Raw genomic sequence first — 22,115 nt, 5'->3', positions numbered from 1 at the left:
TTGCAGAACTGGTTTAATGTTTATAACCTAATTGACATTATTGTAGCACTTGTGTGACATGACACGGGTGGGTAGTTTGTGGGAAGCACAAGTATTTGTTTTGTGCACAGAGGACTTCACAGGGGGAAATGATTACAAAGAAAAACAATCACAATCATGAAAATAATTGGTTTGCATAAGCCTCAAATTATAAATCAAAAAGTGACAAACAAATCTGAGCATTTACAAAGCCTGTCCCCATTCGGGTGGCTGCTCCACTACAGAGATCAGGGACACAACAAGGACGGACTAATATCAGCAGCAACAATCCCGAGCCCCGGGACACAACAAGGACGGACTAATATCAGCAGCAACAATCCCGAGCCCAGGGACACAACAAGGATGGACTGATATCAGCAGCAACAATCCCAAGCCCTGGGACACAACGAGGACGGACTAATAGCAGCAACAATCCCGAGCCCCGGGACACAACAAGGACGGACTAATATCAGCAGCAACAATCCCGAGCCCAGGGACACAACAAGGATGGACTGATATCAGCAGCAACAATCCCAAGCCCTGGGACACAACGAGGACGGACTAATAGCAGCAACAATCCCGAGCCCGGGGACACAACAAGGATGGACTGATATCAGCAGCAACAATCCCAAGCCCTGGGACACAACGAGGACGGACTAATAGCAGCAACAATCCCGAGCCCGGGGACACAACAAGGATGTACTGATATCAGCAGCAACAATCCCGAGCCCGGAGACACAACAAGGACGGACTAATATCAGCAGCAACAATCCCGAGCCCCGAGACACAACAAGGACGGACTAATATCAGCAGCAACAATCCCGAGCCCGGAGACACAACAAGGATGGACTGATATCAGCACAAACAATCCCGAGTCCCGGGACACAACAAGGATGGACTAATATCAGCAGCAACAATCCCGAGCCCCGGGACACAATAAGGACGGACTAATATCAGCAGCAACAATCCCGAGCCCTGAGACACAACAAGGATGGACTAATATCAGCAGCAACAATCCCGAGCCCCGAGACACAACAAGGACGGACTAATATCAGCAGCAACAATCCCGAGCCCCAGGACACAACAAGGACAGACTAATATCAGCAGCAACAATCCCGGGCCCCGGGACACAACAAGGACGGACTAATATCAGCAGCAACAATCCCGAGCCCGGGGACACAACAAGGATGGACTGATATCAGCAGCAACAATCCCAAGCCCTGGGACACAACGAGGACGGACTAATAGCAGCAACAATCCCGAGCCCGGGGACACAACAAGGATGGACTGATATCAGCAGCAACAATCCCGAGCCCGGAGACACAACAAGGATGGACTGATATCAGCAGCAACAATCCCGAGTCCCGGGACACAACAAGGATGGACTAATATCAGCAGCAACAATCCCGAGCCCCGGGACACAATAAGGACGGACTAATATCAGCAGCAACAATCCCGAGCCCCGAGACACAACAAGGACGGACTAATATCAGCAGCAACAATCCCGAGCCCCAGGACACAACAAGGACAGACTAATATCAGCAGCAACAATCCCGGGCCCCGGGACACAATAAGGACGGACTAATATCAGCAGCAACAATCCCGAGCCCCGAGACACAACAAGGACAGACTAATATCAGCAGCAACAATCCCGGGCCCCGGGACACAATAAGGACGGACTAATATCAGCAGCAACAATCCCGAGCCCCGAGACACAACAAGGACGGACTAATATCAGCAGCAACAATCCCGAGCCCCAGGACACAACAAGGATGGACTAATATCAGCAGCAACAATCCCGAGCCCCAGGACACAACAAGGATGGACTAATATCAGCAGCAACAATCCCGAGCCCCGAGACACAACAAGGACGGACTGATATCAGCAGCAACAATCCCGAGCCCTGAGACACAACAAGGACGGACTGATATCAGCACTAACAATCCCGAGCCCCGGAACACAACAAGGACGGACTAATATCAGCAGCAACAATCCCGAGCCCCGAGACACAACAAGGACGGACTGATATCAGCAGCAACAATCCCGAGCCCGGGGACACAAAAAGGATGGACTAATATCAGCAGCAACAATCCCGAGCCCCGGGACACAACAAGGACGGACTAATATCAGCAGCAACAATCCCGAGCCCTGAGACACAACAAGGACGGACTGATATCAGCAGCAACAATCCCGAGCCCGGGGACACGCTGACCTCTACTCTGCAGGAGCCGGTACTCCATTACCAGGGCACAAACAAATGACCCCAGAGACCCTGCTGCCTCCTCACTGAGGTCCTGTAGATTCAGAGAATATCCACATGAAATGACCGCCTGCAAATAATAACTTTTTGCCCTGGTGTAAATGCCACAATAGAGGCTTCAGAAACAAAAGGCATAAATGAAAATGAGTATGGGGGAGTTATTTTACACTTTGATACCTAATGTTTCACGTTTGTGTCCCCCAGTCCAGACACCGACCACGCTTATTTCTATGCAGATTTATCTTTGCTCAACTCTATGTGCCTCTTTATAAAACACTCAGAAATTTGCTGTCAATTAAAGATGATTTCTACTTGGAAGTGTTTTTTTTGTTTGTTTTTAATTTGTAGAAAAAGGAAATGATATCAAAGTCTATTTAACTTAGAAGAAATATTGTAGTTTTCCTGTATTTTATTGCTTGTATTATTCAATGTATTTCATTAAATCCACCAACATATATTTTAACTCTATTTTTTTTATTGTAATAAATTATATTTCCCAACATAATGAATACACAGAAATTATAAGAAATGATAAGAATGATAAGACTTTCTGCTTCTTGCTGACGATTGTCTGACGGTTTCACTTGTTTTATTTTCTTATCATTATATAAAGATAATGAAATATGTGAATCTAGTAGGGTGGAGGCTTGTATAAGGGACAGATTCCCGAAGACACAAACCGTGAGAGGCCGAGCTTCTGTGTGTGCCAATACAAAGACAAACCGTGAGAGGCCGAGCTTCTGTGTGTACCAATACAAAGACAAGCAAACTGTATGAGGCCGAGCTTCTGCGTGTACCAATACAAAGACAAACCGTGAGAGGCCGAGCTTCTGCGTGTACCAATACAAAGACAAGCAAACTGTATGAGGCCGAGCTTCTGCGTGTACCAATACAAAGACAAACCGTGAGAGGCTGAGCTTCTGCATGTACCAATACAAAGACAAACCGTGAGAGGCCGAGCTTCTGCGTGTACCAATACAAAGACAAATCGTGACAGGCCGAGCTTCTGCGTGTGCCAATACAAAGACAAACCGTGAGAGGCTGAGCTTCTGCATGTACCAATACAAAGACAAACCGTGACAGGCCGAGCTTCTGCGTGTGCCAATACAAAGACAAACCGTGAGAGGCCGAGCTTCTGCGTGTACCAATGCAAAGACAAACCGTGAGAGGCCGAGATTCTGTGTGTAGCAATACAAAGACAAACCGTGAGAGGCCGAGATTCTACGTGTACCAATACAAAGACAAACTGTGAGAGGCCGAGCTTCTGCGTGTACCAATACAAAGACAAACCGTGAGAGGCCGAGCTTCTGCATGTACCAATACAAAGACAAACCGTGAGAGGCCGAGCTTCTGCGTGTACCAATACAAAGACAAACCGTGAGAGGCCGAGCTTCTGCGTGTACCAATACAAAGACAAACAAACTGTGTGAGGCCGAGCTTCTGCGTGTACCGATACAAACACAAACCGTGAGAGGCCGAGCTTCTGCGTGTACCAATACAAAGACAAACAAACTGTGTGAGGCCGAGCTTCTGCGTGTGCCAATACAAAGACAAACCGTGAGAGGCCGAGCTTTTGCGTGTACCAATACAAAGACAAACCGTGAGAGGCCGAGCTTCTGCGTGTACCAATACAAAGACAAACTGTGTGAGGCCGAGCTTCTGTGTGTACCAATACAAAGACAAACAAACCGTGAGAGGCCGAGCTTCTGCGTGTACCAATACAAAGACAAACAAACCGTGTGAGGCCGAGCTTCTGCGTGTACCAATACAAAGACAAATCGTGAGAGGCTGAGCTTCTGCGTGTACCAATACAAAGACAAACCGTGAGAGGCCGAGCTTCTGCGTGTACCAATACAAAGACAAACTGTGAGAGGCCGAGCTTCTGCGTGTACCAATACAAAGACAAACCGTGAGAGGCCGAGCTTCTGCGTGTACCAATACAAAGACAAATAAACCGTGAGAGGCCGAGCTTCTGCGTGTACCAATACAAAGACAAACCGTGAGAGGCCGAGCTTCTGCGTGTGCCAATACAAAGACAAGCAAACCGTGAGAGGCCGAGCTTCTGCGTGTACCAATACAAAGACAAACCGTGAGAGGCCGAGCTTCTGCGTGTACCAATACAAAGACAAACCGTGAGAGGCCGAGCTTCTGCGTGTACCAATACAAAGACAAACTGTGAGAGGCCGAGCTTCTGCGTGTACCAATACAAAGACAAACTGTGAGAGGCCGAGCTTCTGCGTGTGCCAATACAAAGACAAACAAACCGTGAGAGGCCGAGCTTCTGCGTGTACCAATACAAAGACAAACCGTGAGAGGCCGAGCTTCTGCGTGTACCAATACAAAGACAAACAAACCGTGAGAGGCCGAGCTTCTGCGTGTACCAATACAAAGACAAACAAACCGTGAGAGGCCGAGCTTCTGCGTGTACCAATACAAAGACAAACAAACCGTGAGAGGCCGAGATTCTACGTGTACCAATACAAAGACAAACCGTGAGAGGCCGAGCTTCTGCGTGTACCAATACAAAGACAAACAAACCGTGAGAGGCCGAGCTTCTGCGTGTGCCAATACAAAGACAAACCGTCAGAGGCCGAGCTTCTGCGTGTACCAATACAAAGACAAACCGTGAGAGGCCGAGCTTCTGCGTGTACCAATACAAAGACAAACCGTGAGAGGCCGAGCTTCTGCGTGTACCAATACAAAGACAAACCGTCAGAGGCCGAGCTTCTGCGTGTACCAATACAAAGACAAACCATGAGAGGCCGAGCTTCTGCGTGTACCAATACAAAGACAAACCGTCAGAGGCCGAGCTTCTGCGTGTACCAATACAAAGACAAACCGTGAGAGGCCGAGCTTCTGCGTGTACCAATACAAAGACAAACCGTGAGAGGCCGAGCTTCTGCGTGTACCAATACAAAGACAAACCGTGAGAGGCCGAGCTTCTGCGTGTACCAATACAAAGACAAACTGTGAGAGGCCGAGCTTCTGCGTGTACCAATACAAAGACAAACCATGAGAGGCCGAGCTTCTGCGTGTACCAATACAAAGACAAACCGTGAGAGGCCGAGCTTCTGCGTGTACCAATACAAAGACAAACCGTGAGAGGCCGAGCTTCTGCGTGTGCCAATACAAAGACAAACTGTGAGAGGCCGAGCTTCTGCGTCTGCCAATACAAAGACAAACCGTGAGAGGCCGAGCTTCTGCGTGTGCCAATACAAAGACAAACTGTGAGAGGCCGAGCTTCTGCGTGTACCAATACAAAGACAAACCGTGAGAGGCCGAGCTTCTGCGTGTACCAATACAAAGACAAACCGTGAGAGGCCGAGCTTCTGCGTGTACCAATACAAAGACAAACCGTGAGAGGCCGAGCTTCTGCGTGTACCAATACAAAGACAAACTGTGAGAGGCCGAGCTTCTGCGTGTACCAATACAAAGACAAACTGTGAGAGGCCGAGCTTCTGCGTGTGCCAATACAAAGACAAACAAACCGTGAGAGGCCGAGCTTCTGCGTGTACCAATACAAAGACAAACCGTGAGAGGCCGAGCTTCTGCGTGTACCAATACAAAGACAAACAAACCGTGAGAGGCCGAGCTTCTGCGTGTACCAATACAAAGACAAACAAACCGTGAAAGGCCGAGCTTCTGCGTGTACCAATACAAAGACAAACAAACCGTGAGAGGCCGAGATTCTACGTGTACCAATACAAAGACAAACCGTGAGAGGCTGAGCTTCTGCGTGTACCAATACAAAGACAAACAAACCGTGAGAGGCCGAGCTTCTGCGTGTACCAATACAAAGACAAACCATGAGAGGCCGAGCTTCTGCGTGTGCCAATACAAAGACAAACCGTGAGAGGCCGAGCTTCTGCGTGTGCCAATACAAAGACAAACCGTCAGAGGCCGAGCTTCTGCGTGTGCCAATACAAAGACAAACCGTGAGAGGCCGAGCTTCTGCGTGTACCAATACAAAGACAAACCGTCAGAGGCCGAGCTTCTGCGTGTACCAATACAAAGACAAACCGTCAGAGGCCGAGCTTCTGCGTGTACCAATACAAAGACAAACCGTGAGAGGCCGAGCTTCTGCGTGTACCAATACAAAGACAAACCGTGAGAGGCCGAGCTTCTGCGTGTACCAATACAAAGACAAACCGTGAGAGGCCGAGCTTCTGCGTGTACCAATACAAAGACAAACCGTGAGAGGCCGAGCTTCTGCGTGTACCAATACAAAGACAAACTGTGAGAGGCCGAGCTTCTGCGTGTACCAATACAAAGACAAACCGTGAGAGGCCGAGCTTCTGCGTGTACCAATACAAAGACAAATAAACCGTGAGAGGCCGAGCTTCTGCGTGTACCAATACAAAGACAAACCGTGAGAGGCCGAGCTTCTGCGTGTACCAATACAAAGACAAACCGTGAGAGGCCGAGCTTCTGCGTCTGCCAATACAAAGACAAACCGTGAGAGGCCAAGCTTCTGCGTGTGCCAATACAAAGACAAACTGTGAGAGGCCGAGCTTCTGCGTGTACCAATACAAAGACAAACCGTGAGAGGCCGAGCTTCTGCGTGTGCCAATACAAAGACAAACAAACCGTGAGAGGCCGAGCTTCTGCGTGTACCAATACAAAGACAAACCATGAGAGGCTGAGCTTCTGCGTGTGCCAATACAAAGACAAACCGTGAGAGGCCGAGCTTCTGCGTGTGCCAATACAAAGACAAACCGTCAGAGGCCGAGCTTCTGCGTGTGCCAATACAAAGACAAACCGTGAGAGGCCGAGCTTCTGCGTGTACCAATACAAAGACAAACCGTCAGAGGCCGAGCTTCTGCGTGTACCAATACAAAGACAAACCGTCAGAGGCCGAGCTTCTGCGTGTACCAATACAAAGACAAACCGTGAGAGGCCGAGCTTCTGCGTGTACCAATACAAAGACAAACCGTGAGAGGCCGAGCTTCTGCGTGTACCAATACAAAGACAAACCGTGAGAGGCCGAGCTTCTGCGTGTACCAATACAAAGACAAACTGTGAGAGGCCGAGCTTCTGCGTGTACCAATACAAAGACAAACCGTGAGAGGCCGAGCTTCTGCGTGTACCAATACAAAGACAAACCGTGAGAGGCCGAGCTTCTGCGTGTACCAATACAAAGACAAACCGTGAGAGGCCGAGCTTCTGCGTGTGCCAATACAAAGACAAACTGTGAGAGGCCGAGCTTCTGCGTCTGCCAATACAAAGACAAACCGTGAGAGGCCGAGCTTCTGCGTGTGCCAATACAAAGACAAACTGTGAGAGGCCGAGCTTCTGCGTGTACCAATACAAAGACAAACCGTGAGAGGCCGAGCTTCTGCGTGTACCAATACAAAGACAAACCGTGAGAGGCCGAGCTTCTGCGTGTACCAATACAAAGACAAACTGTGAGAGGCCGAGCTTCTGCGTGTACCAATACAAAGACAAACTGTGAGAGGCCGAGCTTCTGCGTGTGCCAATACAAAGACAAACAAACCGTGAGAGGCCGAGCTTCTGCGTGTACCAATACAAAGACAAACCGTGAGAGGCCGAGCTTCTGCGTGTACCAATACAAAGACAAACAAACCGTGAGAGGCCGAGCTTCTGCGTGTACCAATACAAAGACAAACAAACCGTGAGAGGCCGAGCTTCTGCGTGTACCAATACAAAGACAAACAAACCGTGAGAGGCCGAGATTCTACGTGTACCAATACAAAGACAAACCGTGAGAGGCTGAGCTTCTGCGTGTACCAATACAAAGACAAACAAACCGTGAGAGGCCGAGCTTCTGCGTGTACCAATACAAAGACAAACCGTGAGAGGCCGAGCTTCTGCGTGTGCCAATACAAAGACAAACCGTCAGAGGCCGAGCTTCTGCGTGTGCCAATACAAAGACAAACCGTGAGAGGCCGAGCTTCTGCGTGTACCAATACAAAGACAAACCGTCAGAGGCCGAGCTTCTGCGTGTACCAATACAAAGACAAACCGTCAGAGGCCGAGCTTCTGCGTGTACCAATACAAAGACAAACCGTGAGAGGCCGAGCTTCTGCGTGTACCAATACAAAGACAAACCGTGAGAGGCCGAGCTTCTGCGTGTACCAATACAAAGACAAACCGTGAGAGGCCGAGCTTCTGCGTGTACCAATACAAAGACAAACCGTGAGAGGCCGAGCTTCTGCGTGTACCAATACAAAGACAAACTGTGAGAGGCCGAGCTTCTGCGTGTACCAATACAAAGACAAACCGTGAGAGGCCGAGCTTCTGCGTGTACCAATACAAAGACAAACCGTGAGAGGCCGAGCTTCTGCGTGTACCAATACAAAGACAAACCGTGAGAGGCCGAGCTTCTGCGTGTACCAATACAAAGACAAACTGTGAGAGGCCGAGCTTCTGCGTGTACCAATACAAAGACAAACTGTGAGAGGCCGAGCTTCTGCGTGTGCCAATACAAAGACAAACAAACCGTGAGAGGCCGAGCTTCTGCGTGTACCAATACAAAGACAAACCGTGAGAGGCCGAGCTTCTGCGTGTACCAATACAAAGACAAACAAACCGTGAGAGGCCGAGCTTCTGCGTGTACCAATACAAAGACAAACAAACCGTGAGAGGCCGAGCTTCTGCGTGTACCAATACAAAGACAAACAAACCGTGAGAGGCCGAGATTCTACGTGTACCAATACAAAGACAAACCGTGAGAGGCCGAGCTTCTGCGTGTACCAATACAAAGACAAACAAACCGTGAGAGGCCGAGCTTCTGCGTGTACCAATACAAAGACAAACCGTGAGAGGCCGAGCTTCTGCGTGTGCCAATACAAAGACAAACCGTCAGAGGCCGAGCTTCTGCGTGTGCCAATACAAAGACAAACCGTGAGAGGCCGAGCTTCTGCGTGTACCAATACAAAGACAAACCGTCAGAGGCCGAGCTTCTGCGTGTACCAATACAAAGACAAACCGTCAGAGGCCGAGCTTCTGCGTGTACCAATACAAAGACAAACCGTGAGAGGCCGAGCTTCTGCGTGTACCAATACAAAGACAAACCGTGAGAGGCCGAGCTTCTGCGTGTACCAATACAAAGACAAACCGTGAGAGGCCGAGCTTCTGCGTGTACCAATACAAAGACAAACCGTGAGAGGCCGAGCTTCTGCGTGTACCAATACAAAGACAAACTGTGAGAGGCCGAGCTTCTGCGTGTACCAATACAAAGACAAACCGTGAGAGGCCGAGCTTCTGCGTGTACCAATACAAAGACAAATAAACCGTGAGAGGCCGAGCTTCTGCGTGTACCAATACAAAGACAAATAAACCGTGAGAGGCCGAGCTTCTGCGTGTACCAATACAAAGACAAACCGTGAGAGGCCGAGCTTCTGCGTCTGCCAATACAAAGACAAACCGTGAGAGGCCGAGCTTCTGCGTGTACCAATACAAAGACAAACCGTGAGAGGCCGAGCTTCTGCGTGTACCAATACAAAGACAAATAAACCGTGAGAGGCCGAGCTTCTGCGTGTACCAATACAAAGACAAACCGTGAGAGGCCGAGCTTCTGCGTGTACCAATACAAAGACAAACCGTGAGAGGCCGAGCTTCTGCGTCTGCCAATACAAAGACAAACCGTGAGAGGCCGAGCTTCTGCGTGTACCAATACAAAGACAAACCGTGAGAGGCCGAGCTTCTGCGTGTACCAATACAAAGACAAACCATGAGAGGCCGAGCTTCTGCGTGTGCCAATACAAAGACAAACTGTGAGAGGCCGAGCTTCTGCGTCTGCCAATACAAAGACAAACCGTGAGAGGCCGAGCTTCTGCGTGTACCAATACAAAGACAAACCGTGAGAGGCCGAGCTTCTGCGTGTGCCAATACAAAGACAAACCGTGAGAGGCCGAGCTTCTGCGTGTACCAATACAAAGACAAACCGTGAGAGGCCGAGCTTCTGCGTGTACCAATACAAAGACAAACTGTGAGAGGCCGAGCTTCTGCGTGTACCAATACAAAGACAAACCGTGAGAGGCCGAGCTTCTGCGTCTGCCAATACAAAGACAAACCGTGAGAGGCCGAGCTTCTGCGTCTGCCAATACAAAGACAAACCGTGAGAGGCCGAGCTTCTGCGTGTGCCAATACAAAGACAAACCGTGAGAGGCCGAGCTTCTGCGTGTACCAATACAAAGACAAACCATGAGAGGCCGAGCTTCTGCGTGTACCAATACAAAGACAAACCGTGAGAGGCCGAGCTTCTGCGTGTACCAATACAAAGACAAACCGTGAGAGGCCGAGCTTCTGCGTGTACCAATACAAAGACAAACCGTGAGAGGCCGAGCTTCTGCGTGTACCAATACAAAGACAAACCGTGAGAGGCCGAGCTTCTGCGTGTGCCAATACAAAGACAAACCGTGAGAGGCCGAGCTTCTGCGTGTGCCAATATAAGAACCAAAAGGACTGTGAAAAAACTTCTATTAAAATGTTTAAAACTCCAGATGCTTTTTGATTCAGATGCGATGTTAGTTTTGTGCCAGAACTCCGGTATTGGTTTCACCAAAAAGTATACCACATATAATTTTACACACATTAGTAATTATTTGTGCCAAAAACAATGTTTTTACTCCCCCCCACAGTCCACCCCCCATACTGGACATATTGTAAAAGACTTCTCAATTCTGTTAAACTTTCATATACACAAGATACTGGAGTAACGTAGATCACCCAAAAGGTTGTGAAGAATAGTGCCGAGATCAACCAAATCTCCGAGAGATCGCCGCCGTGCCAGAACTCTGCTCCATTGTGAGGGGGGAACGGTGACATAAAGAGCATGCCACAACTATAGAAAAGAAGCTCAGGGCTCCCCCTCCGCGGTTATGATCCGGTCTCATGGCTCCCCCTCTGCGGTTCTGATCCGGTCTCATGGCTCCCCCTCCGCGGTTCTGATCCGGTTTCATGGCTCCCACTCCATGGTTCTGATCTGGCTCTATGGAGCACAATAAATGAGTGGGAACAAGCGCCTACAATATGGGATCAGAAGCATTTTATGTCCCACGATAAAAGGGAAAAAACTGGATGAAGATGGCTGAAAACCCAGAAATCAGGCCTTTTACGCTCCATCGATAGCGACTATTACTGAGCAAATCTAGAATATTAACATGATTCCTGAGACAAGCACTGAGCGGAGATCCTGAGGAGCCCTGGAGACGTCTCCAGACACTGGTTACATGGGGGAATAATGGCAGTGGGGGGATGGAGCTGGCGCCGGGCTCATATCTGGGAAACCTAGACTCAGGTGTCCCCGGCTGGTGGCCACTATTGCAGACTGCGGCTCGTTACAAGGCCGGGCCTCCCCCTTCAGCAGAGGGATCTTGTAGCACAGAGTCTGCAGCTCTTGGATACATACAGAGTGTGGCAAACATCCTAAATAACAATGTAACAAATATAACAAAACACAACAATGTACAGGAAATGCGCAGTTTCAGTCCTGAGCGGCAACAAGAAGAAACTGCTGCAGATTCTGTCCACACTGTATCTCCTGAAGATGTAATCACAAGTAACTGATGGAGAAACGAGGCAGAGCAACAATGACAGGTCTACAACACAGAGCGACAATGACAGGTCTACAACACAGAGCGACAATGACAGGTCTACAACACAGAGCGACAATGACAGGTCTACAACACAGAGCGACAGTGACAGGTCTACAACACAGAGCGACAGTGACAGGTCTACAACACAGAGCGACAATGACAGGTCTACAACACAGAGCGACAATGACAGGTCTACAACACAGAGCGACAATGAAAGGTCTACAACACAGAGCGACAATGACAGGTCTACAACACAGAGCGACAATGACAGGTCTACAACACAGAGCGACAATGACAGGTCTACAACACAGAGCGACAATGAAAGGTCTACAACACAGAGCGACAATGACAGGTCTACAACACAGAGCGACAATGACAGGTCTACAACACAGAGCGACAATGACAGGTCTACAACACAGAGCGACAATGACAGGTCTACAACACAGAGCGACAATGGCAGGTCTACAACACAGAGCGACAATGACAGGTCTACAACACAGAGCGACAGTGACAGGTCTACAACACAGAGCGACAATGGCAGGTCTACAACACAGAGCGACAATGACAGGTCTACAACACAGAGCGACAATGACAGGTCTACAACACAGAGCGACAATGGCAGGTCTACAACACAGAGCGACAATGGCAGGTCTACAACACAGAGCGACAATGACAGGTCTACAACACAGAGCGACAATGACAGGTCTACAACACAGAGCGACAGTGACAGGTCTACAACACAGAGCGACAATGGCAGGTCTACAACACAGAGCGACAATGACAGGTCTACAACACAGAGCGACAATGACAGGTCTACAACACAGAGCGACAGTGACAGGTCTACAACACAGAGCGACAATGGCAGGTCTACAACACAGAGCGACAATGACAGGTCTACAACACAGAGCGACAATGACAGGTCTACAACACAGAGCGACAATGACAGGTCTACAACACAGAGCGACAGTGACAGGTCTACAACACAGAGCGACAGTGACAGGTCTACAACACAGAGCGACAATGACAGGTCTACAACACAGAGCGACAATGACAGGTCTACAACACAGAGCGACAATGACAGGTCTACAACCCAGAGCAACAATGACAGGTCTACAACCCAGAGCGACAATGACAGGTCTACAACACAAAGCGACAATGACAGGTCTACAACACAGAGCGACAATGACAGGTCTACAACACAGAGCGACAGTGACAGGTCTACAACACAGAGCGACAGTGACAGGTCTACAACACAGAGCGACAGTGACAGGTCTACAACACAGAGCGACAATGGCAGGTCTACAACACAGAGCGACAATGACAGGTCTACAACACAGAGTGACAATGACAGGTCTACAACACAGAGCCACAATGACAGGTCTACAACACAGAGCGACAATGACATGTCTACAACACAGAGCGACAATGACAGGTCTACAACACAGAGCGACAATGACAGGTCTACAACACAGAGCGACAATGACAGGTCTACAACACAGAGCGACAATGACAGGTCTACAACACAGAGCGACAATGAAAGGTCTACAACACAGAGCGACAATGACAGGTCTACAACACAGAGCGACAATGACAGGTCTACAACACAGAGCGACAATGAAAGGTCTACAACACAGAGCGACAATGACAGGTCTACAACACAGAGCGACAATGAAAGGTCTACAACACAGAGCGACAATGACAGGTCTACAACACAGAGCGACAATGACAGGTCTACAACACAGAGCGACAATGACAGGTCTACAACACAGAGCGACAATGAAAGGTCTACAACACAGAGCGACAATGACAGGTCTACAACACAGAGCGACAATGACAGGTCTACAACACAGAGCGACAATGAAAGGTCTACAACACAGAGCGACAATGACAGGTCTACAACACAGAGCGACAATGACAGGTCTACAACCCAGAGCGACAATGACAGGTCTACAACACAGAGCGACAATGAAAGGTCTACAACACAGAGCGACAATGACAGGTCTACAACACAGAGCGACAATGACAGGTCTACAACACAGAGCGACAATGACAGGTCTACAACACAGAGCGACAATGAAAGGTCTACAACACAGAGCGACAATGACAGGTCTACAACACAGAGCGACAATGACAGGTCTACAACACAGAGCGACAATGAAAGGTCTACAACACAGAGCGACAATGACAGGTCTACAACACAGAGAGACAATGACAGGTCTACAACACAGAGCGACAATGACAGGTCTACAACACAGAGCAACAATGACAGGTCTACAACATAGAGCGACAATGACAGGTCTACAACACAGAATACAGCAGAGTCCGTAACCACCGAGCGAAACGTACAGAGGACCCTGCCCCACTGCACATCCCACATACAGAGGACACTGCCCCACTGCACATCCCAGATACAGAGGACCCTGCTCCACTGCACATCCCAGATACAGAGGACCCTGCCCCACTGCACATCCCAGATACAGAGGACCCTGCCCCACTGCACATCCCAGATACAGAGGACCCTGCCCCACTGCACATCCCAGATACAGAGAACCCTGCTCCACTGCACATCCCAGAGACAGAGGACCCTACTCCACTGCACATCCCAGATATAGAGAACCCTACTCCACTGCACATCCCAGATATAGAGGACCCTGCCCCACTGCACATCCCAGATACAGAGGACCCTGCTCCACTGCACATCCCAGATACAGAGGACCCTGCTCCACTGCACATCCCAGCTACAGAAGACCCTGCTCCACTGCACATGGTAGGTTGGCTGTAAGATGCCGGCTCTGACAGACTGATGCATCATTACATCAGGAGACAAGGGACAGCTCATAAATGTTGTAGCTTCACACAAAAGCTGAATTCGGCTCACGATCTTTATTTGCCAACAGTCTCTTTTCATTCAACAAGAAACAAGAGCTCCAAATCCTGTCCAATCACTGCTAACATCCCCTGCCCGACCTCTGCTCCAGAGGAGAAAAGAGGATAGAGGGAGAAGTGTCAGCTCCAGAGGAGAGCAGAAGATAGAGGGAGAAGTGTCAGCTCCAAAGGAGAAAAGAGGATAGAGGGAATAGTGTCAGCTCCAGAGGAGAGCAGAGGATAGAGGGAGAAGTGTCAGCTCCAGAGGAGAAAAGAGGATAAATGGAGAAGTGTCAGCTCCAGAGGAGAGAGGAGGATAGAGGGAGAAGTGTCTGCTCCAGAGGAGACCAGAGGATAGAGGGAGAAGTGTCAGCTGCAGAGGATAGAGGGAGAAGTGTCAGCTCCAGAAGAGTGCAGAGGATAGAGGGAGAAGTGTCAGCTCCAGAGGAGACCAGAGAATAGAGGGAGAAGTGTCAGCTGCAGAGGATAGAGGGAGAAGTGTCTGCTCCAGAAGAGTGCAGAGGATAGAGGGAGAAGTGTCAGCTCCAGAGGAGACCAGAGGATAGAGGGAGAAGTGTCAGCTGCAGAGGATAGAGGGAGAAGTGTCTGCTCCAGAGGAGAGCAGAGGATAGAGGGAAACGTGTCTGCTCCAGAGGAGAGCAGAGGATAGAGGGAGAACTTAGTGTCGCTCCAGAGGAGAAAGAGTATAGAGGGAGAAGTGTCAGCTCCAGAGGAGAAAAGAGGATAGAGGGACAAGTGTCAGCTCCAGAGGAGAGCAGAGGATAGAGGGAGAAGTGTCAGCTCTAGCAGAGAGCAGAAGGTAGAGGAAGAGGTGTCAGCTCCGGAGGAGAGCAGAGGATAGAGGTAGAAGTGTCAGCTCCAAAGGAGAGCAGAGAATAGAGGGAGAAGTGTCAGCTCCACAGGAGAGCAGAGGATAGAGGTAGAAGTGTCAGCTCCAGAGGAGAGCAGAGGATAGAGGTAGAAATGTCAGCTCCAGAGGACAGCAGAGGATAGAGGGAAAAGTGTCAGCTCCCAAAGAGAGCAGAGGATAGAGAAAGAAGTGTCAGCTCCAGAAGAGTGCAGAGGATAGAGGGAGAAGTGTCTGCTCCAGAAGAGAGCAGAGGATAGAGGGAGAAGTGTCTGCTCCAGAGGAGAGCAGAGGATAGAGGGAGAAGTGTCTGCTCCAGAGGAGAGCAGAGGATAGAGGGAGAAGTGTCTGCTCCAGAGGAGAGCAGAGGATAGAGGGAGAAGTGTCTGCTCCAGAGGAGAGCAGAGGATAGAGGGAGAAGTGTCAGCTCCAGAGGAGTGCAGAGGATAGAGTGAGAAGTGTCAGCTCCAGAGGAGTGCAGCGGATAGAGTGAGAATTGTTAGCTCCAGAGGAGTGCAGAGGATAGAGTGAGAAGTGTCAGCTCCAGAGGAGAGCAGAGGATAGAGGGAGAAGTGTCTGCTCCAGAGGAGAGCAGAGGATAGAGGGAGAAGTGTCTGCTCCAGAGGAGAGCAGAGGATAGAGGGAGAATTGTTAGCTCCAGAGGAGTGCAGAGGATAGAGGGAGAAGTGTCAGCTCCAGAGGAGTGCAGAGGATAGAGTGAGAATTGTTAGCTCCAGAGGAGTGCAGAGGATGGAGGGAGAATTGTTAGCTCCAGAGGAGTGCAGAGGATAGAGGGAGAAGTGTCAGCTCCAGAGGAGTGCAGAGGATAGAGGGAGAAGTGTCAGCTCCAGAGGAGTGCAGAGGATAGAGGGAGAAGTGTCAGCTCCAGAGGAGTGCAGAGGATAACGGGAGAAGTGTCAGCTCCAGATGAGTGCAGAGGATAGAGTGAGAAGTGTCAGCTCCAGAGGAGTGCAGAGGATAGAGTGAGAAGTGTCAGCTCCAGAGGAGAGCAGAGGATAGAGTGAGAAGTGTCAGCTCCAGAGGAGAGCAGAGGATAGAGTGAGAAGTGTCAGCTCCAGAGGAGTGCAGAGGATAGAGGGAGAAGTGTCAGCTGCAGAGGAGTGCAGAGGATAGAGTGAGAAGTGTCAGCTCCAGAGGAGAGCAGAGGATAGAGGGAGAATTGTTAGCTCCAGAGGATAGAGTGAGAAGTGTCAGCTCCAGAGGAGAGCAGAGGATAGAGGGAGAAGTGTCAGCTGCAGAGGATAGAGTGAGAAGTGTCAGCTCCAGAGGAGAGCAGAGGATAGAGGGAGAATTGTTAGCTCCAGAGGATAGAGTGAGAAGTGTCAGCTCCAGAGGAGAGCAGAGGATAGAGGGAGAAGTGTCAGCTGCAGAGGATAGAGTGAGAAGTGTCAGCTCCAGAGGAGAGCAGAGGATAGAGGGAGAATTGTTAGCTCCAGTGCAAGACATTTTGGCTGTAGGACGGGGGGCTGCACCCCCAGCTGATTACCTTTTCTGTCTCTGTTTGGACTCTGTCTCCTGGAACTGATTTCTCAAGTAGATTATTAGGTCATCATAGTAATTTAACCTGCAGTCAGTAATTTCCATACCAAATACCGACATATCACCTGTGGAGCAAACACTAGTTGACGACCCCCACCCCACATCCACCTGGAGTGACAGTCACCTCTTCACATACAGGCAGAGATACAGCAGCCACAGGGCAGCCACAGGGCAGCACTCCCACTGCAGAGAAGGCACGATCACTGCACCTGGGATTGGAAGCAATTACTATACATGGGAGTGCGGCCGAGACCTGGACTCTGTCTCCCATTATATAGATATGAGCGAGAGAAGAGAGGATCCATAAAAGGGGAAATGTGAGATGGACAGAGATAGTATGGAGATCAGAGATAATAAATCAGAGATAAGAAATCAGAGATAAGAGATCAGAAATAATAGATCAGAGATAAGAAATCAGAGATTATAGATCAGAGATAATAAATCAGAGATAAGAAATCAGAGATAAGAGATCAGAAATAATAGATCAGAGATAAGAAATCAGAGATTATAGATCAGAGATAAGAAATCAGAGATAAGAAATCAGAGAAAAGAAATCAGAGATTATAGATCAGAGATAATAGAGCAGAGAGAGATCAGAGATAAGAGATTAGATGTAAGAGATCAGAGATAATAGATCAGAGGTAGATTAGAGATAGTAAATCAGAGATAATAGATTAGAGATCAAAGATAGATCAGAGATCAGATCTAATAGATCAGAGATAATAGATCAGAGATAATAAATCAGAAATAATAAATCAGAGATAAGAGATCAGAGATAATAAATCAGAGATAATAAATCAGATTATAGATCAGAGATAATAAATCAGAGATAAGAAATCAGAAATAATAGATCAGAGATAAGAAATCAGAGATAAGAAATCAGAGAAAAGAAATCAGAGATTATAGATCAGAGATAATAGAGCAGAGAGAGATCAGAGATAAGAGATTAGATGTAAGAGATCAGAGATAATAGATCAGAGATAATAGATCAGAGGTAGATCAGAGATAATAAATCAGAGATAATAGATTAGAGATCAAAGATAGATCAGAGATCAGATCTAATAGATCAGAGATAATAGATCAGAGATAATAAATCAGAGATAATAGATCAGAGATAATAGATCAGAGATAATAGATCAGAAATAATAGATCAGAAATAATAGATCAGAGATTATAGAGCAGAGTTAATAGAGCAGAGATAATAGACCAGAAATAGATCAGCGATAAGAGATCAGAGATAGATAATAGATCAGAGATGATAGATCAGAGAAACTAGACCAGAGATAATAGATCAGAGATAATAGAGCAGAGATAATAGACCAGAGATAGATCAGAGATAATAGATCTGAGATTATAGAGCAGAGATAATAGAGCAGAGATAATAGATCAGAGATAATAGATCAGAGATAATAGAGCAGAGATAATAGACCAGAGATAGATCAGAGATAATAGATCTGAGATTATAGAGCAGAGATAATAGAGCAGAGATAATAGAGCAGAGATAATAGATCAGAGATAATAGATCAGAGATAATAGATCAGAGATAATAAAACAGAGATAATAGAACAGAGATAATAAATCAGAGATAATAGATCAGAGATTATAGAGCAGAGATAATAGACCAGAGATAGATCAGAGATAATAGATCCGAGATTATAGAGCAGAGATAATAGATCAGAGATGGATAATAGATCAGAGATAATAGATCAGAGATAATAAATCAGAGATAATAGAACAGAGATAATAAATCAGAGATAATAGATCCGAGATTATAGAGCAGAGATAATAGATCAGAGATAATAGATCAGAGATAATAGATCAGAGATAATAAATCAGAGATAATAGATCAGAGATAATAGATCAGAGATGGATCATAACTAGATGACAGATGAGAGGCAGTGCAGGATCGTCAGCAGCGGTCGCTCCCGGGCTCTTACCTGGGCAGGAGTGCAGGGCTTTGGGTCGCACCAGCAGGGACGGACACACCGAGTAGAGCGACAGCTTCTCGAAGTAATCGCACGTCTCTTTGGAGAGGATCTCGTCGATCATGAAGGACTTGTACCGGCGCCTGGAAGCCTTCACCTGCCCGGGGGAGGAGAGCCGGAGCTCGGCCTGGCAGTGCATGGTGATCCCCGGGAGCTCGGGTTTGGCTTTCTGGGGCGTCGGGTGGGCTCCTCTGTCCTGTGCGGGGTCTCTGCTGCGCGGGGGTCTCTGCTGTCCTGTGCGGAATCTCTGCTGTCCTGTGCGGGGTCTCTGCTGCGCGGGGGTCTCTGCTGTCCTGTGCGGAATCTCTGCTGTCCTGTGCGGGGTCTCTGCTGCGCGGGGGTCTCTGCTGTCCTGTGCGGGGTCTCTGCTGTCCTGTGCGGGGTCTCTGCTCTCCGGTGGTCTCTGCTGTCCTGTGCGGGGTCTCTGCTGTCCTGTGCGGGGTCTCTGCTCTCCGGTGGTCTCTGCTGTCCTGTGCGGGGTCTCTGCTGTCCTGTGCCGGGTCTCTGCTCTCCGGTGGTCTCTGCTGTCCTGTGCGGAGGTCCCTGCTGTCTGGAGGTCTCTGCTGTCATGTGCGGGGTCTCTGCTGTCCTGTGCGGGGTCTCTGCTGTCCTGTGCGGGGGTCTCTGCTGTCCTGTGCGGGGTCTCTGCTGTCCTGTGCGGGGTCTCTGCTGTCCTGTGCGGGGTCCCTGCTGTCCTGTGCGGGGTCTCTGCTGTGCGGGGGTCTCTGCTGTGCGGGGTCTCTGCTGTGCGGGGGTCTCTGCTCTCCGGGGGTCTCTGCTCCTCTGTTATATAATCGTCATTTCATCCCTGTTTGGGAGGGCAGCTGTCAATCAGAGCCGCATGGTGAGGAGCTGCGGCCGCCTCTGTCACTGCCGCTCACTGTCACTGAGGCACGCTCGGCGGTCCTCCCTCCTGCCGGGATCTCTCCACTCCCCCTGCATTTGTGGGTGTCTCTTCTCACCCCTCCTCTCATCACTCTCCATTTCTGATATCTTCTCTCTATAGAGGATCTGAGCGCCGGCAGGTGCCTGACCCCAGCTTATCTGCACAAGAGGCTGTATCCACCAGTACAGGGCTCAGATACACTGTCCTGGGTGTATCCACCATTGCAGGGCTCAAATACACTGTCCTGGGTAGATCCACTGGTACAGGGCTTAGATACACTGTCCTGGGTATATCCACCGATACAGGGCTTAGATACACTGTCCTGGGTATATCCACCGGTACAGGGCTCAGATACACTATCCTGGGTATATCCACCGGTACAGGGCTTAGATACACTGTCCTGGGTATATCCACCGGTACAGGGCTCAGATACACTGTCCTGGGTATATCCACCGATACAGGGCTTAGATACACTGTCCTGGGTATATCCACCGGTACAGGGCTTAGATACACTGTCCTGGGTATATCCACCGATACAGGGCTTAGATACACTGTCCTGGGTATATCCACCGGTACAGGGCTCAGATACACTATCCTGGGTATATCCACCGGTACAGGGCTTAGATACACTGTCCTGGGTATATCCACCGGTACAGGGCTCAGATACACTGTCCTGGGTATATCCACCGATACAGGGCTTAGATACACTGTCCTGGGTATATCCACCGGTACAGGGCTTAGATACACTGTCCTGGGTATATCCACCGATACAGGGCTTAGATACACTGTCCTGGGTATATCCACCGGTACAGGGCTCAGATACACTATCCTGGGTGTATCCCCCGGTAGAGAGCTTAGATACACTGTGTTGGGCATATCCACCGATGCAGGGCTCAGGTACACTGTCCTGGGTATATCCACCGGTAGAGGGCTAGCTACACTGTCTTGTATGTATCCACCGGTACAGAGCTCAGTTACACTGTCCTGGGTGTATCCACCGGTGCAAGACTCAGATACACTATCCTGGGTATATCCACCGGTACAGGGCTCAGATGCACTGTCCTGTATGTATCCACCGGTATAGAGTTTTCTGGGTGTATCTACCGGTACAGAACTTAGATACACTATCCTGGATGTATCCACCGGTACAGGGCTCAGATACACTGTCCTGAGTGTATCCTCCGGTACCAAGCTCAGATACACTGTCCTGGGTGTATCCTCTGGTACCAAGCTCAGATAGAGTGTCCTTTGTGTATTCAGGGACAGGCTGAACCTTCACAGGCTGGGTCTGTAATCAGGGGCAGGGGATGAGCCCTCACAGGCTGGGTCTGTAATCAGGGGCAGGGGATGAGCCCTCACAGGCTGGGTCTGTAATCAGGGGCAGGGGATGAGCCCTCACAGGCTGGGTCTGTAATCAGGAGCAGGGGATGAGCCCTCACAGGCTGGGTCTGTAATCAGGGGCAGAGGATGAGCCCTCACAGGCTGGGTCTGTAATCAGGAGCAGAGGATGAGCCCTCACAGGCTGGGTCTGTACTCAGGGGCAGGGGATGAGCCCTCACAGGCTGGGTCTGTAATCAGGAGCAGGGGATGAGCCCTCACAGGCTGGGTCTGTAATCAGGGGCAGAGGATGAGCCCTCACAGGCTGGGTCTGTAATCAGGAGCAGAGGATGAGCCCTCACAGGCTGGGTCTGTAATCAGGAGCAGAGGATGAGCCCTCACAGGCTGGGTCTGTAATCAGGGGCAGAGGATGAGCCCTCACAGGCTGGGTCTGTAATCAGGAGCAGAGGATGAGCCCTCACAGGCTGGGTCTGTAATCAGGAGCAGGGGATGAGCCCTCACAGGCTGGGTCTGTAATCAGGAGCAGAGGATGAGCCCTCACAGGCTGGGTCTGTACTCAGGGGCAGAGGATGAGCCCTCACAGGCTGGGTCTGTAATCAGGGGCAGGGGATGAGCCCTCACAGGCTGGGTCTGTAATCAGGAGCAGAGGATGAGCCCTCACAGGCTGGGTCTGTACTCAGGAGCAGGGGATGAGCCCTCACAGGCTGGGTCTGTAATCAGGAGCAGAGGATGAGCCCTCACAGGCTGGGTCTGTAATCAGGGGCAGAGGATGAGC

General features: G+C 49.5%; 1 protein-coding gene across 1 annotated transcript in view; it reads right to left on the bottom strand.

Moving 5' to 3' along the window:
• Positions 1–19,985, bottom strand: part of BARX2 (BARX homeobox 2) — a 78,549-nt gene extending 58,564 nt beyond the window's left edge. The window contains exon 1 of the mRNA XM_075329207.1: positions 19,069–19,985. Within this exon, the coding sequence (XP_075185322.1) occupies positions 19,069–19,255 (187 nt within the window). The 5' untranslated portion in view covers positions 19,256–19,985. The remainder of the gene's footprint in view (positions 1–19,068) is intronic.
• Positions 19,986–22,115: the final 2,130 nt, after the last annotated feature.

The sequence above is a fragment of the Anomaloglossus baeobatrachus genome, chromosome 11 (genome assembly GCF_048569485.1).
Source record: "Anomaloglossus baeobatrachus isolate aAnoBae1 chromosome 11, aAnoBae1.hap1, whole genome shotgun sequence".
Classification (NCBI taxonomy): Eukaryota; Metazoa; Chordata; class Amphibia; order Anura; family Aromobatidae; genus Anomaloglossus; species Anomaloglossus baeobatrachus.
This window is presented reverse-complemented; position numbering and strand designations above follow the sequence as displayed.